General features: G+C 45.9%; 1 protein-coding gene across 1 annotated transcript in view; it reads left to right on the forward strand.

The window, feature by feature from the left end:
* The window catches only part of ptk7b (protein tyrosine kinase 7b), a 123,546-nt gene extending 108,122 nt beyond the window's left edge, over positions 1-15,424 (forward strand). Inside the window, exons 7-20 of the mRNA XM_083658009.1 lie at positions 388-654; positions 1,355-1,491; positions 1,813-1,948; positions 3,080-3,199; positions 3,535-3,684; positions 5,008-5,155; positions 5,868-5,995; positions 6,702-6,902; positions 8,208-8,369; positions 8,843-9,075; positions 10,089-10,169; positions 10,478-10,629; positions 11,753-11,931; positions 13,394-15,424. Of these exons, the coding sequence (XP_083514135.1) occupies positions 388-654; positions 1,355-1,491; positions 1,813-1,948; positions 3,080-3,199; positions 3,535-3,684; positions 5,008-5,155; positions 5,868-5,995; positions 6,702-6,902; positions 8,208-8,369; positions 8,843-9,075; positions 10,089-10,169; positions 10,478-10,629; positions 11,753-11,931; positions 13,394-13,554 (2,255 nt within the window). The 3' untranslated portion in view covers positions 13,555-15,424. The remainder of the gene's footprint in view (positions 1-387; positions 655-1,354; positions 1,492-1,812; positions 1,949-3,079; positions 3,200-3,534; positions 3,685-5,007; positions 5,156-5,867; positions 5,996-6,701; positions 6,903-8,207; positions 8,370-8,842; positions 9,076-10,088; positions 10,170-10,477; positions 10,630-11,752; positions 11,932-13,393) is intronic.
* Positions 15,425-15,749: the final 325 nt, after the last annotated feature.

Genomic DNA, 15,749 nt, shown 5'->3' on the forward strand with positions numbered 1-15,749 from the left:
GCGCGAGACTCTTTCCTGGCTGTTCATTGGCTAATGAGTCACGCATTTTGGTCCTCCGCTGACGCCACTCTCTCTCTAGAGGACACTAGCGGTGGCGAATTCCTCGCCAAGAAAAACCTATATACTCGCCTACTGTGTGCTTTGATCGGTTCTGTCAACAGAACGCCTGTGTGGCCGCTCATGAAATTCAAAATTCCAAAATGCTTCGTTAGCTTTGACGACAATTGGATGATTATTATCAGGGTCTTGTGTAAATGGAAATCAATTTGAGTGTTTTTAAATGGCTCCTTCACGCTGAACATTCTCCTCCTCTCTCTTGGCTCCTCCTCTCTCTTGCCTCTCTCCCCCCCTCCCCACCCCACCCATCCCCCCCTCCCGCCACCGTAGAGATCGATGACATGGTGCCCAAGCTGTCCAAGGTGTTCACCGCAGACACCCTGCAGCGGGTGGCGTGTCGCCCGCCCCGGGGCCAGCCCGAGCCGGAGGTCTGGTGGGAGAGAGGAGGCCAGCGGGTGCCTGACGACGGCAGGGTCTACCAGGACGGCCTGGACCTGGTCTTCAGCCCCACAGAGGAGGCAGACTCAGGCTCCTACACCTGCGTGGCCCAAAACAAGGCGGGCCGCAGGACCCAGGAGGTCACCTTCACCGTGGCCAGTGAGTCAGAGACGCAGACGCTTAACCAACACACGGAGGCTAGCCTGATTAGCTCATTTTGGCTCCATTCAATTGAAGGAACAACACGCTGGGCTTTGGGGATTGGTTAACGTTAACGTGTCTGTTAAGTGACGAGAACACGCACAAAATCATCCACGTGGCCTTGTTAGATTGTGTGTAGAGTATTCTAGAGTATTCCAGACAGGTAACAAATTCTCTGGAGAAATCAGGAACTATCAGGAGGTTTTACAAATGGGTCACTTAAAAGAAATCTGTCAGGGGGGTATTTGCAACTTATTTCACACATTAATTATAATATTGATGTTGTTGCTGTTTTCCTGACTGTTTACCCAGTCTTCTAAGCTTAAAAACATGAGCAAACTGAGGAGGAATACAATTTTTAGGTCACGGTCACACACCGTCACATGCTACAACTTCAGGAAAGTCATGCGGTGTTGCAACAGGACCACGGCGGGAACAATGCGACAATATACAGAGGAACTCGTGGATGCTTTTGCTGTCTAGACTCTTGCTGAATAACGGGCCATTCTCCCCACAACGGGCATGTAGCGAAAGCTTTATTGTGTGTTTGTGTGTGTTTCGTAGGCATTGCTTGTTACAACTGTATTTTGTGCGTTTAAACTTTGTGTGTGTTTGTAGGCATTGTTATAAACTGTATTTTGTGTGTTTGTGCACTCAGCGGCCCCAGTGTGGGTGAGCAGGCCCCAGGACACCCACTTAGAGGAGGGTAAACCAGGCTACCTCCACTGTCAGGCCCAGGCCAACCCCCAGCCTGAGGTCACCTGGTTCCGCAACAACATCATGCTCACGCCAGAGGTCAGTTACTTATCACACACAATTATATATAAACACAGTTGCACATACTGTACACATGACTCATGCACACTCGTATACACACTTTCCCTAGTGGCTTGAGATGGAAATTGTGAGATCAATGCCAATGCAATGCCTTTGTTGAATAAATAATTACGCAGCATGAAGACTTTCCATTTTCTCACATGGCTATGTTCTGCATTCAGAAAGCCTACTTATTCACTTCATCCCAACTGATGGAAACTGGCCTTATACGCATTTTATGTTTTGTTTTGTTTTGACCACATTTGAAAAGTTGACTCGAAGGTTCTCTTTCATCCACAGGACTCTCGTTTTAAACTGTTCCCCAACGGCACGCTGAGGATCAACAGTGTGGAGGTGTACGACGGGCACATCTACGGCTGTGAGACCAAGACTGTGGGCGGCCGACTGTCTGGACAAGCCCGCGTCTATGTGCTGGGTAAGCTGGAAGGAGATCTATCGGGCAATCAATATATGGATAATACGCTTCCCACTGAGAGTGGTGCACTTGAAGGCATCTCCCAGAGCCGTGCGTGTGTGTGTGTGTGTGTGTGTGTGTGTGTGTGTGTGTGTGTGTGAGAGAGAGTGTGTGTTTCCTCGGATAGAAAGAGCGTGTCCATGTTGTGTCTCTGGGCTGCCTGCAGGACACCCACTGAGGTGTAAAATCGGACTCTAATCACAGCCTCCACTTTAACACATTATCTCAATGTTAAATTCCTATCCGCATAGCGCTGCTGCTACGTATAGGATTAGCACGATACAGTGTTGGGGGTAACTCATTACAAAAGTAACATATTACATGCAATATATTACTTTTACCAATAACTCGGTAATATAACTTATTGCCAATAGGATTCCAGTAATATTATTTATACCAGTTACTTTGTCAAGTAACACAAGTTACAAATTGACTTACCGGTACTTTTCTTTCTTTCTTTTTTAATCAAAGCACATATTTAAATAAATATACAAACATTTCCTAATCAAATTATGTGTTTTTATGCAAATACCACTATAGATGACACTTACAAAGGAAAACGATAACATTTAGAATTTTGGATGGTTTACACTGACTTCAAGACGGTTGAAATTATTTTTCGGCGACGTCATTCTGCTACTGCTGTTATTATGGTGAAAGTAATGCAAAAGTAGTGTAATAAGTAATGAGTTACTCTACACACAGACAGTAATATTATAAAGTAACATATTACTTTCAAATGAAAGTAACTAGTAATATGTAGTATATTACATTTTGAAAGTAACTTGCCCAACATTGGCGTGATAGATGGCTTGACATTTCACATGTTTTGTCTGGCCAATCTCTGTGTTTATACGATCTGAGTCCGTGATAGACTTGTGCTGCCTTACTCAGCCGAGCGTAACATTTGTGCACATAGCCGCAAAACCCCGAATGTGTCTGAGCACGATTTGAACGAAGCGAGTGTCATTCATCTGTGTACCGCTGTGTGAGTTGCACTCAAAAAAAAAGACTTTGACATGTGGCGTCTGTGCTCTGTGTGTTTGCCATGTGTGTAATGAATGTGTGTGTTTTGACTTGCGTGTGTTCCAGAGAAGCTGAAGTTCACCCCAACCCCCCAGCCTGCCCAGTGCCTGGAGCTAGATAACAAGATCAGCATCCAGTGCTCTGCTACAGGTCGAGAGAACCCCACCATCCGCTGGACCAGAGCAGGTGTGCAACACCGCTGGCTTAACCCTAGCTTTAATGCTGCTTAATGCCTAATCAGATAAGGCTGTTATACACTTCTTCTTCTTCTTCTTTTAAGACATAGCTCATCCAGAATGAATGGTGCACCCTTCATTCCACTAATGCATCATTCAGTTTCAACCAGGATGAGAAGGGACATGCTTAGAATCTATAATGAACAGAGAGCGTGATGAAGATTCATCACCGTGGAGAATTGTCTCCCATTCATCTACATTGGCCGTGATGGAGTAGAGTTCAGCACTGACTGAACCCCGTCCCCCCGTCCCCGTCCCTGTGTGTCTCCCTGTCGCCCCCTGCAGACGGAGGAGAGCTGCCGCCGAACGTGGAGCAGAGGAACGGCCAGCTCCAGTTCACCAAAGTGACCCGCAGTGACGCCGGCAACTACACCTGCATTGCCTCCAACAGCCTCCAGGGGGAGATCAGAGCCTTGGTTTCCCTCACTGTGGCAGGTAAACCCACCCACTCAGGAAGGGGATGATGCTGCAGTGTTAGTCATCATCAGTCGTGCATTAGAATGACTTGTGGTTGTTGTGCTTTAGAATGACTTGTGGTTGTTGTGCATTAGAATGACTTGTGGTTGTTGTGCATTAGAATGACTTGTGGTGGTTGTTGTGCTTTAGAATGACTTGTGGTGGTTGTGCTTTAGAATGACTTGTGGTTGTTGTGCATTAGAATGACTTGTGGTGGTTGTTGTGCTTTAGAATGACTTGTGGTTGTGCTTTAGAATGACTTGTGGTTGTTGTGCTTTAGAATGACTTGTGGTTGTTGTGCATTAGAATGACTTGTGGTGGTTGTTGTGCTTTAGAATGACTTGTGGTGGTTGTGCATTAGAATGACTTGTGGTTGTTGTGCATTAGAATGACTTGTGGTTGTTGTGCATTAGAATGACTTGTGGTTGTTGTGCATTAGAATGACTTGTGGTGGTTGTGCATTAGAATGACTTGTGGTTGTTGTGCATTAGAATGACTTGTGGTTGTTGTGCATTAGAATGACTTGTGGTGGTTGTGCATTAGAATGACTTGTGGTTGTTGTGCATTAGAATGACTTGTGGTTGTTGTGCATTAGAATGACTTGTGGTGGTTGTGCATTAGAATGACTTGTGGTTGTTGTGCATTAGAATGACTTGTGGTTGTTGTGCATTAGTATGACTTGTGGTGGTTGTGCATTAGAATGACTTGTGGTTGTTGTGCATTAGAATGACTTGTGGTGGTTGTGCATTAGAATGACTTGTGGTGGTTGTGCATTAGAATGACTTGTGGTGGTTGTGCATTAGAATGACTTGTGGTTGTTGTGCATTAGAATGACTTGTGGTGGTTGTGCATTAGAATGACTTGTGGTTGTTGTGCTTTAGAATGACTTGTGGTTGTTGTGCTTTAGAATGACTTGTGGTTGTTGTGCTTTAGAATGACTTGTGGTTGTTGTGCTTTAGAATGACTTGTGGTGGTTGTGCATTAGAAGGACTTGTGGTTGTCATTAATTTATCCTTCTCATCAAGTGGCGACCATAGCATTTACTGTGTGGCCTGTTTACAGCCTATTAATGAATTGCATTGGGGTTGTTGTAGACTGCGAATGACAGGGAGACGTTAACCGCAGTCACCACGGTCCATCACAGGAAATATTCTTCCCCAGCTGTGGTGTATTGTATTAGTGTGTGTGTGTGTGTGTGTGTGTGTGTGTGTGTGTGTGTGTGTGTGTGTGTGTGTGTGTGTGTGTGTCTGTGCGTGCCTGTATGTATGTATGTTTGTTCACATATGTATTTGTATTGTGTAGTGTACATCCAGTTTAAGCTGGAGCCGGAGCATACGACGGTGTACCAGGGTCACACAGCCATCCTGCACTGTCAGGCCACCGGCGACCCTGAGCCTCACATCCACTGGGTGGTGAAAGACAAAGCACTGGACATCAGCAAGAATAGGAGGTAAGAACAAAGCACTGGACATCAGCAAGAACAGGAGGTGAGAACGTGTGGGACATGAAAATTGCTAGCAGTTCTCAACTATGAGCGTTTATTATATATGTTGTTCCTGTGAATATATACACGCATGTTTAGTGGATGGTACAAACTAACTTTGCATCTGATCAAGAATGTTAGTACAGTATATACACTATAGGCAGAACATGTACTGTATATGCATATATAGGCAGAAAAATAATTTAGTTTTAACCCAGCAGTGAGGTTAGGGGAAGGTGTGATCAACATTACAGTAAAACCATTAAAAGTGGCTGGATTAAAGGTCACAAAAAACAGGTCAAACAGACCAAACTAAAATTAAAATACCATTCCAATAACATTCTGGGTCTTTTAAAAATGTTTTGAAAATCTCAAAGATTTGGTTTTCATGTTTCTGTACAATCCATACATGAAACGCCTGGGAGCCGTAGTTAGCCGTAGTTAGCCAGTTAGCATTTCAGCTGAACATAGTGAAGATGTAGAGCTCCGTCTTACTGTGTGTTCACACTAAGGCATTGAATGACACAGAATTTCACGGCACGAATGATGCCCATTCGCTCGAGTTAACGTTTTTCAACTTCGGTGAACACTTTGGGTGGTCAAACTCGCACGAGTGAAGCTTTTCTTCGCCTTGGTGTAAGCGCACAGTTAACCTGTCCGAATTCCTTCTGTCTTCCAGGGTCCAGAAGATGCCCAACGGCTCGCTGGTGATCACTGACGTCACCACAGATGACACAGGCAGGTACACCTGTGTGGCCGGAAACAGCTGCAGCATCAAAGACCGCATGGCACAGCTGTATGTAGTGGGTGAGTTTAACACACAGACACACACACACACACACACACTCTCTCTCTCTCTCTCTCTCTCTCTCTCTCTCTCTCTCTCTCGCCTATTTCCACAGGCTTCCTGTATCAGGAACAAAGGTGCACACAGGGCTAAGCTATGATCACGAGTGGTGGGTGAAGGCATTCATTAAGCGCTCGTCCTCTCTGCCCGTCATCCATGTCGACAGGCTAATAACCGTGTCCACGTCTGTGACGCCGAGGCTTGTCAGCGAGGTGATGGGATTGGGCAGACACTAGATCTAATAAAGCTTTGCACTCTGTGGCTCCTTGTGTGCTGACTGAAACTTGAAAATTACAGTCACACACTAGTACAAGTGTCCCATATTAACTCAATTTCTCCCAGTGTAGCAGCAGCAGCATAGTACTCTGGACTAGTTCAAAGAGGGAGAGTGAATTGAGTTTGCATATTTTGTCGTAGTTCGTTAGGGCCAACGTGAGATTTAATGTTTAAACTTGAATTTTGTTTTCGGCCAACTTTGCAAATCAAGAAGGGGGCCTTTCAACACAGTACATTCACCTGATTAAAGTGAACTGAAGACACATTTTCTGAGCTGTATTAAAAATAGACAACCGATATGTGAAATCCCAGGTTAGATATGTGGATGTGATGAAAATGACACATACTTTAAGATTCTAGTTAACCACAACATCCGTCTGTGCCCGACAGAGAAACCAACGCAGATGCATGATGGCGAGGACGAGAAGGCTCCCTACAAGATGATCCAGACCATCGGTCTGTCAGTGGGAGCTGCTGTGGCCTACATCATCATCGTGCTGGGCCTCATGTTCTACTGCAAGAAGAGACGCAATGCCAAGAGACTGCAGAAGGGACAGGAGGGGGAGGAGCCCGAGATGGAGTGTCTCAATGGTATGTGCGAGGGAGAAAGGTGTCTGGATTCATGTCAGGACAGTTGTAAAGTCAATCATGGGGTTATGTGGGTAGTTAATATGTTCCCTCAAATTTATAGTGTTACAAAGAGCGCTTTGTCGAAAAACCATACGGCATTTGCTGCCATCTTGTGTTTATTGTGGGTACTGCATGAAACATCTATAACAAAACATTTTCTCAACTTCAGGTGACGAGACGTGGTTTTAGCGAAGCGAACTAGAAAAACTAAAGCGGCATCTTGCTTCATCAACTGTGACACTCATCTCATTTGTTTTATATACATATATATATATTTATACATATTATACATATACATACATCAAGTATTAGTCAGGTACTATGTGGTCTATGCCCAATGTGGAGCGATAACAACGCTCTCTTAATCAGAGCAAAAAAGACAGCAGAGATTGTTTTTGGGTCTCCACCTGACACACACAGCTCCTCTGTTACTATCCACAACGAACAGATCAAGCAGGTATGCTCCTTCACATACCTAGGAGTAACAATAGACCACCTGCTGTCATGGAAAGACCACGTAGACTCCCTGTGTAAGAAAACGAAGCAAAGACTATACTTTCTTCGCCGGTTAAGATATTTTGGTGCTAGCAAACAGATTCTTCTATTATTTTTTACCTCGGTGATTATGAGTGTTTTACAGTACTGCAGTACCACCTGGTACGGATGCCTGTCTGTTACCTTAAAATCACAACTACTTAGACAGATGAATATTTGTTCAAAAATTGTAGGTAAACCACTCCATAGTCTCCATATGAGTCTACATACGTCAACAGTGTATTGAGGTTAGCTAGAAATATTGCCTCAAACACTAATCATGTGCTACATGAAGAATATGAACTCCTGCCCTCTGGCAGGAGATACTTAATTCCAACCTTCAAGAAGGTCAGACTAAGAAAGTCCTTTATACATCAGTCGATCCTGAGGCTTAATCAAGAACATGGCCGAGGGTCAGTGGAGCAGTGACCAGTGCTCTCTGTGTGTTGTATGTGTGTATGAATCTTTGTATTTTTGGTTTTGTTCTCTTTGTCATGTGTTTGTGCATGGGACTGCCGCTGTCTTGCAAGACAAATTTCAGTGTGAACTGACAATAAAGTATATCGTATCGTATCGTAATACATTGTCCTGACCTCATCACAGAAACATCTAATGATTCAATGTTAATTATATTCTACTTAATTTGGCTACAACTGTCAAGTTGACAATGGCCTGAGCCTCTAACACTGGCTGTGACCTTTGACCCTGTGTGATGTGTGTCATGTTTGTCAGGAGGGGCTGTGCAGCAAAATGGCCACACCACCGCTGAGATCCAGGAGGAGGTGGCACTCACAAACATGGGTACCACGGCAACAACCGAGAAACGCCACAGCCACGTCAACAACGATAAGCTCCAGTTCCCCCGAGCAAACCTACAAACCATCACTACTTTAGGTAGGACAGACGGCAGTAGCTTTGTTTAGGATGTAGTCCCACATTTCTCAAATTAGGTTACGCATACCCCTAAGGGTACGTGGAGGTACTACAGGGGGTAATTGAAAGAAAGGGCAAAATGGAAAAATGTAAGAATAAATCATGAAAATATTATGGGTTTTGAAGATATACATATTATATTCTATTCATTTCTATTCTATATTTTTATATACTATTTTTAATTGTAACATTGACATAAATTGTAGGCTATTTGCATAAAGCTGCTGCAGATTGTACTGTTCGTAGTTCATACACAATTAACTACCATTGAATGGGGGTGGGGGGTATTTTTACAGTTATTGAACCTGCTGATCTGTAAAGTGATCTAAATGCCGTTTAATGACTGACAATGTTCAGTGTTTTCACATGAGAGAACAAGATGTGCGATATCTGCTCTGACATTTTCCCTCTGGTATGTGTGTATATTTATTTAGGTAAAGGGGAGTTTGGTGAGGTGCTGCTAGCCAAAGCTAAGGCTATCGAGGAGGGCGAGGAGGAGACGGTGGTGTTGGTGAAGAGCCTCCAGACCCGAGATGAGCAGCTACAGCTGGACTTCCGCCGCGAGGCTGAAATGTTCGCCAAGCTCAACCACACCAACGTTGTCCGCCTGCTGGGCCTGTGTAGAGAGGCAGAGCCCCACTACACCATCCTCGAGTACTACGACCTGGTAAACACACACACAGATCAAAGATATTATTAGTTATTATTACTAGTGCTGCAGGTTTTCCATCAGGCGGAGCTCTAGGGAAAGACTTACACAAAGGGGTAAAGGTGATGTCTTCCATATTTAGCGGACCACAGCTCTGGGATAAATGGATATAGACTGACACGGGTGTAGCTGACAAGAAACCTAAAGGTAACTTACCTTTACCTAGACAGAGTTAAACTCACAAACACATGAGTCAAATGCATACATGTAGGGACAGGCTGTAAGGTTACAACTAGGAGCCAATTGTAGTCTAGACCAGGTAGCGGTCACGCTAATAATTCCTAGACATTAAATATCTTTGAGCCAAGGCTTCATAAGAATTTGATCGCCACGCTTAGGCTTTTTTTGTAACCGTGCCTTACAATGAATACCTCAGATTCTAACACCGATGGCGGCGGCAGTCATACAAGGTGCTAACCAACTCATCAGGAGCAGTTAAGGGTTCAGTGTCTTGCTCAAGGACACTTCGACACGATGCCGGGAGGAGCGAGCCTCGAACCGGGAGCCTTTCCGAATCCCAGGCGGCAGCTCTACCTCCTGAGCTACTGCCGCCCCTTCAAGTTAGCAGAAGGCCAACCAGAAATTAGCCAGCTAGGCCGGGCGGGGCGGGAGTCTCTGGTGTGCATGCCCCCCAGCCAGTGTGGGGAATGTCGCCGGACGACAGCTGATTGAAATCTCTGGTCTACTGTGGAGAGGGTTATCTGGTGCTGATAGGCTTAATCAGCATTGTGGGAACTCGTTTGGCAGTGGCTTGAATGTAATGGATGTTACTTTATATGTAAAAGTTACGCACTTGTGCTTTATTTTTATTTCAAATTGTTTTTATTCGTTTTTAAACAATACAAACAAGAAAAAGCAAACGCCATAGAAGACAGACAATACAAAATAAGTGCAAGGTTGCATGATGTCATACGTGTATACAATCTCCGCACTTGTGCTTTAATTCTCTGTTTGTTGCTTTTCTGTTCTAGGGAGACCTAAAGCAGTTCCTGAGAATTTCCAAAAACAAAGATGAGAAGATCAAGTCTCAGCCTATCAGCACCAAGACCAAAGTAAGTGTGTCCTACATGACTCAATCCATACGGGCTCTGGATTCATGTGCATTGTTGTTCCAGCTTTTTAGGGTCAGAAGTAAATCATCCCACCCACCTTCTACCTTTTTTGTTATTGCACTAATGTTTGAATCAAAGATAGATCTGTATGTTGATATCAACACGTAGAGTTTTGATGAAGGCTTTTTAAATACAGGTTGCTCTACTCCTGTTTCTTTGCAAGATGTTAACTTACCATCATACATGCAGCATCAAAGGCACTTTTGTTTGTGCAGCTCCTCAGTCCCTGGCATCTTTTCTCTCCTCAGGTTTCCATCTGTGCCCAGGTGGCTCATGGGATGGAGCATCTGTCCAATCACCGCTTTGTTCACAAAGACCTCGCCGCCCGAAACTGCCTGATCAACGGTCAGCGTCACGTGAAAGTGTCCGCACTCAGCCTCAGCAAGGACGTCTACAACAGGTACTTTAGACTGGAATAACACATCGTCAAAATCAGAACCAGAATCAGAAATCTTTCATCAAGTACCATAAACATACAGGAATTCATCCTGGTAGTCAAGTCAAGTCAAGTCAAGTTTATTTATATAGCCCTAATTCACAAGCATGTCTCAGAGGGCTTCACAGAAAGTATGTCTAGCTAATTCTAGCTAACACACAGTAACAAGAATATACAGAATAAAGATAACATTTGAACAATTGATAATATAGAAAATATAGGAATGAGGGGAGAGCAGAGGAGAGCGCAGGAGAAGGGAGAATAGCAGGGGGAATGTGAGAGAGTGATGGGGTGGGGAGGGTATAGGAGGTGGGGAGGAGCAAGAGGAGAGAGCAGGAGAGGGGAAGGGAGGGGAGGTGTGGGGGAGAAGAGAGCAGGGGGAGGGAGGAGGTGGGGAGAGAATGAGCAATATAGACGGAGGAGAGGGGGGAGGTGGGGAGAAGATAGGAATGTGGAGGAGGAGAGAAGGAGAGATGGGGGTGCAGGGGAGGGAGAGCCAGGGTAGAGAAGCAGGGGGAGCGTCCCACATCCCCCCCCCCCCCAGAGAGGACAGAGAGGAGGAGAGAACAGAGAAGGAGAGGTGGGAGGGTGCAGGGGAAGGAGTGCAGGGGGAGAGGAGGAGAGAACAGAGAAGGAGAGGTGGGAGGGTGCAGGGGGAACGCGGGAGGAGGAGGCGGGGGAGGGAACAGACCTCTCCGCCCCCTCCTCCCCCCCTCCCCCCCCCGAGAGGACAGAGGGGAGGAGAGAGCAGAGAAGGAGAGGTGGGGGGGTGCAGGGGAAGGAGTGCAGGGGGAATGTGAGAGAGGGGAGAGGACAGAGAAGGAGAGGTGGGAGGGTGCAGGGGAGGGAGAGCAGGGGGAACGTGGGAAGGGGCGGCGGGGGAGGGAAGAGCATGGAAGGAGAGGGTGCGGGGGGGGGGGGAGTGGGAAATGTGGGAGAGTGGGGAACAGGAGGGAAAGGAGCGGGGGAAAGAGAAAGAGAGGGGGTAACAGCCTGAGAGGGGGTAACAGCCTGAACTGATATTTGAGTTGCAGTGAGCTCATGATACCGTTCAACAGGTTGATAATGTATGTCTCTCTCTGTGTAGCGAGTACTACCACTACAGACAGGCATGGATCCCGCTGCGCTGGCTCCCGACAGAGTCTGTGTTTGAGGACGACTTCTCCACCAAGTCGGACGTGTGGGCGTTTGGAGTGCTGATGTGGGAAGTGTTCAGCCATGGGGAAATGCCATACACCAAACTCAGCGACGACGAGGTGCTGGAAGGTGAGGATGAAGCTTCAGTGACTCCGCTTAAATCAAGGGGGAGATTAGACTCAGCTCTGTCTTAATCCGTTTCACTACTGTAAAGCTTCTGGCATACTCTTCGCGCCCAGCCAAGCGCATAGGGCGCGTGGCGATTATGACGTCATCGCACGGGGCGTGTCGGGGGGTGAGGCCTGAGCGCAGCGCGGCGCGTCCATGGAGATTTTTCTATCAGCGCGTCGGGTTTTGCTGCCTGTGCGAGATGCCTGTGTGAGATCTCCGTGGTAGGCTATCAGCGGATATCTGCTGTGATTGAGTCCTCACCGTCGTAAAGTCACCTTTGAAGCATGACGTTCGATTATAGCGAACTAGTTGTGTGGCTTAGCCTTCCCAAATGTTGAGGGTCGTTTTTTAGAATTTAATACATAGAATTGGGAACGTTACATTCAATTTCATTCAGACTGCCTGGAGGAGCGAGCTGAGCACTGAGTATGTTCTGTTTTGGCCTGCGCAGAGTGCGTGCACCCTCCTCGGAGCCCCGCCTCCAGCGCGTGCGCGAAGAGTATGCCAGAAGCTTAAGACTGAGAATATTACTATTTAAATCTTTTCATAACATTAGGTGGTGCTGTTGGAAGCCTTGCATCGGAGCACCAATCACGGGCCTGCTTTCTGGGGGCAGTGACGCTCATGCAGAACCGGTGTCTCGCAAAACATCGCCGCGTTTGCGGAGAAACATATTAATCACTTAGAAACAAACATAACCTGTTAATAGGATGTGTTTCATCCGGCCCCGGCTAACGTTACAGAGCCTGCTGATGACCTCACAGCGCTTCACAGTAGCAAGCGGACCACTTCCGGGTAGGACAAATTATTGTAAAATAAACAACAGGTATAAACTCTCTTTGCAGCACATCAGTGTCTTGCTCTATATTGGAACTATGAAACATTGCATTGCCGCTACCAAATAAAATTCTAATAATAAATGTAGGCATGTCTGCTGCCGGCCATTCTCGCCGGGCTCTGAACCAGATTTGGAACAGTAAATTCCCAGACGTTTGGTGGTTAGGTGGCGCTGTTGGCGCCGCTCACCAAACGTCTGGAAACCGAGACTAGGGGGAGATCCACAAGACAAAATGAAGGGCAACAGGTCTTTCAGTAGAAACAAGGTTCACACTGGTCCTTAAATATCCAATTCAGAGAGGTGTATACCAGAGAGGAAGAGTTAGGGAATCTGATCAATTCTCTGTGGAAGTCATGGAATATCAGACTAGAATTTGATAGATGTGTTATTTTACAGGATATTACCAGAATGTATTTTACAACTTTTGGCACAGTTCAGAGGTTTTCCGAGCTGAAAATCTTCCTACAAACTGGTCTGAATAATTTACCGGTAGTTAATTCCTGAGTCAACAGCTAAAAGCTTGAAGTCTTTGTGACCCAGTTTAACCTGCCTCTCTGCTGGGTTCGTCCTCCACCCCTCCAGGTCTGCAGGCCGGGAAGCTGAAGCTGCCCGTTCCGGACGGATGCCCTTCCAAAGTCTACAAGCTCATGGTGCGCTGCTGGGCGCCCAGCCTGAAAGAGCGCCCCTCCTTCACTGATATTGTCCACGCCCTGGGAGAGCTGCCCTCTGACAGCAAAGTCTGAGAAGACCAGACCCCTCCCCCTCCCTCCCTCCCTCCACCCCTACATCAGAGGGGAACTTATCCCAACCCCCCCTTCCCCTACAAATAAAGACAGGAATGCTGGATTATTAGTCTTACACATTTCAGGGAAGAGGGTTGAGGACAAAACACTTTTTATATGTATTTCAAGAGAGAAAAAATGGGTGCGTGGATAAGAGAAGACTTTCGCTATACCAATGGAAACGCACTCGTGTTTTGTGTGAATGGCTTCTTGTGAGCAGTGCCAGGAGTTTACATTTGCCTTAACCGCAGCATGGACGACTCTCCCCCCCTGACGTCCCTCTCTGTGGTTCCACTGTGACCCTGCCTGCCTGCCTGCCCTGCAGCCCCGCCCCTCTCAGGGCTGCTCTGTCCCACAGACACACTTTTATGGAGCCTGATGACCTCAGTGCCTCTACCCCGCTCCCCTCGCCCACCAACACCCGCTCACCTGGACCTCCAACTGTTACATGGGGGATGCTAGGTAAAGCGCCGTCACCGGCTGCTCAGATCGATAGCCACTATTGCTCTGAAGCTTGTGAAGAGCCATTTCAACCTGGGACCAGCGCTCTATAATCTCCCCTGGGTTTTTATGTGTACTTCAGTGGACCATTGAAGCTTTTGAAACATTGTATCGCTACTTAGGAGCGTATCGAGTTTCAACTGGCCTGCTTGAACTTTAACATCCCTGCAGCCACCCCTCCACCGTCAAAACAGAGGAGACACCAAGCTACTCTGTCCAGCAGGGGGCACTGTGTGCCAGACTCACCACCTGTACGCTATCACCAAGTTCCAACTTGCATTCATGACCTCCAACGTGTGTGTGTGTGTGCCACTGAGCTGTTCCTACGATACGAATACGTTCAGAGGAAAGGGGTTTTTGCATGAAGGTTTGTCGTCTGTTACGCTTGCAGTGTGTGATGTGGGGGGAACTTGTGGAGCAAGTAGTCTGTGTTATGGTAACACTTCAGGAAAAAAAGAACGATCAAGTTTATAGCCAAGGAATATAATGAGTGGATGAGACTGTGCCAGTGTGGGCTTTGTATGTTTTTATGAGTGTGCTCTGTTCTCGTATTAACTTTGAGGTGCTTATTGGTCACACTACCTATGGGTAAGAATACCCAATGTACAATGTTCAATCACCGCGTTGTCACGGTTGCAGCGATGCAGCCTATCACTGTTGTTAACCTGCAACGGTATTTCTTCAAGAGGTCCAATCACAATTCTCCTCCTTCCTATCTGGTCCAGTTAATTTGTGCAATGCTGCAAAAGTGGACCATCCAGGCAATGTGTACATAATGTAGAAGCCATGCACTAACTTCACTTAAAAGAATATCTCTCTTTATCTCTATCATGTTGTGTAGAAGGACATGCAGGTGCCTGTTTATTTATGATGAAGGTCCTGTCTCTTTTTTTTTACTGTTTATAATAGAAAGGTACTCTTCTGATCACTTACGCTAGTTATTTACGCTATGTATTCAGTCTCAGCATGACCCACCAATATGCATTCAGTCTGGTAAGCAGCTGAATATGCGAACAAAGTACAAAGGAGGTCAAAAGAGTGACTACTGGTCACCAGTACTCATTTAAGTGCCTGGTAAATGAAGGATTATCTTAACTGTTACCCTCTTCTGCTCTCTCTTTTTTTTTTTACAATATCTAATCAAATGCAATGGCCTTTTGTTGTTTTATGAACTTGTTTTTATACACGTTGTTTTTAGTGTTTATGGTTTGTTGTTTTTTCTATGAATGCTAGGCACTCACACCTAGACCTCTTTTTTTTTTAATCCGCTTCAGCAAATGTTCACAATAATCACAAATATATACAAGAATATACATGCTGCTGTCAATAAAGGTCCACAGTGTTTTGACCCAATGTGTTGTGTTGAATTCAAGATGCAATCCTTTGGTGTCATGCAACTAATCCAAGTAATTCTCTCGTTGTCCACTAGGTGGTGGCATTTGACAGCTGACCACAAAAGCTTGCCAAACTTTTTCTTCTTTTTTTTAAACCTGAAATGATGTGTTGGGAGATGAATATGATAATGTCACATAGCCTTTTAGAGCTGTGCAAGAGGTTTCCTGCATGAGTAAGTTTCAGTGTGTTCAATTTGTGATATGGATCTTCTACTTTCATCTGATATATTGATTACTGCTAAGATATTGGACCACAAGTTA

The sequence above is a fragment of the Poromitra crassiceps genome, assembly GCF_964638095.1.
Source record: "Poromitra crassiceps genome assembly, chromosome: 22".
Lineage (NCBI taxonomy): Eukaryota > Metazoa > Chordata > Actinopteri > Beryciformes > Melamphaidae > Poromitra > Poromitra crassiceps.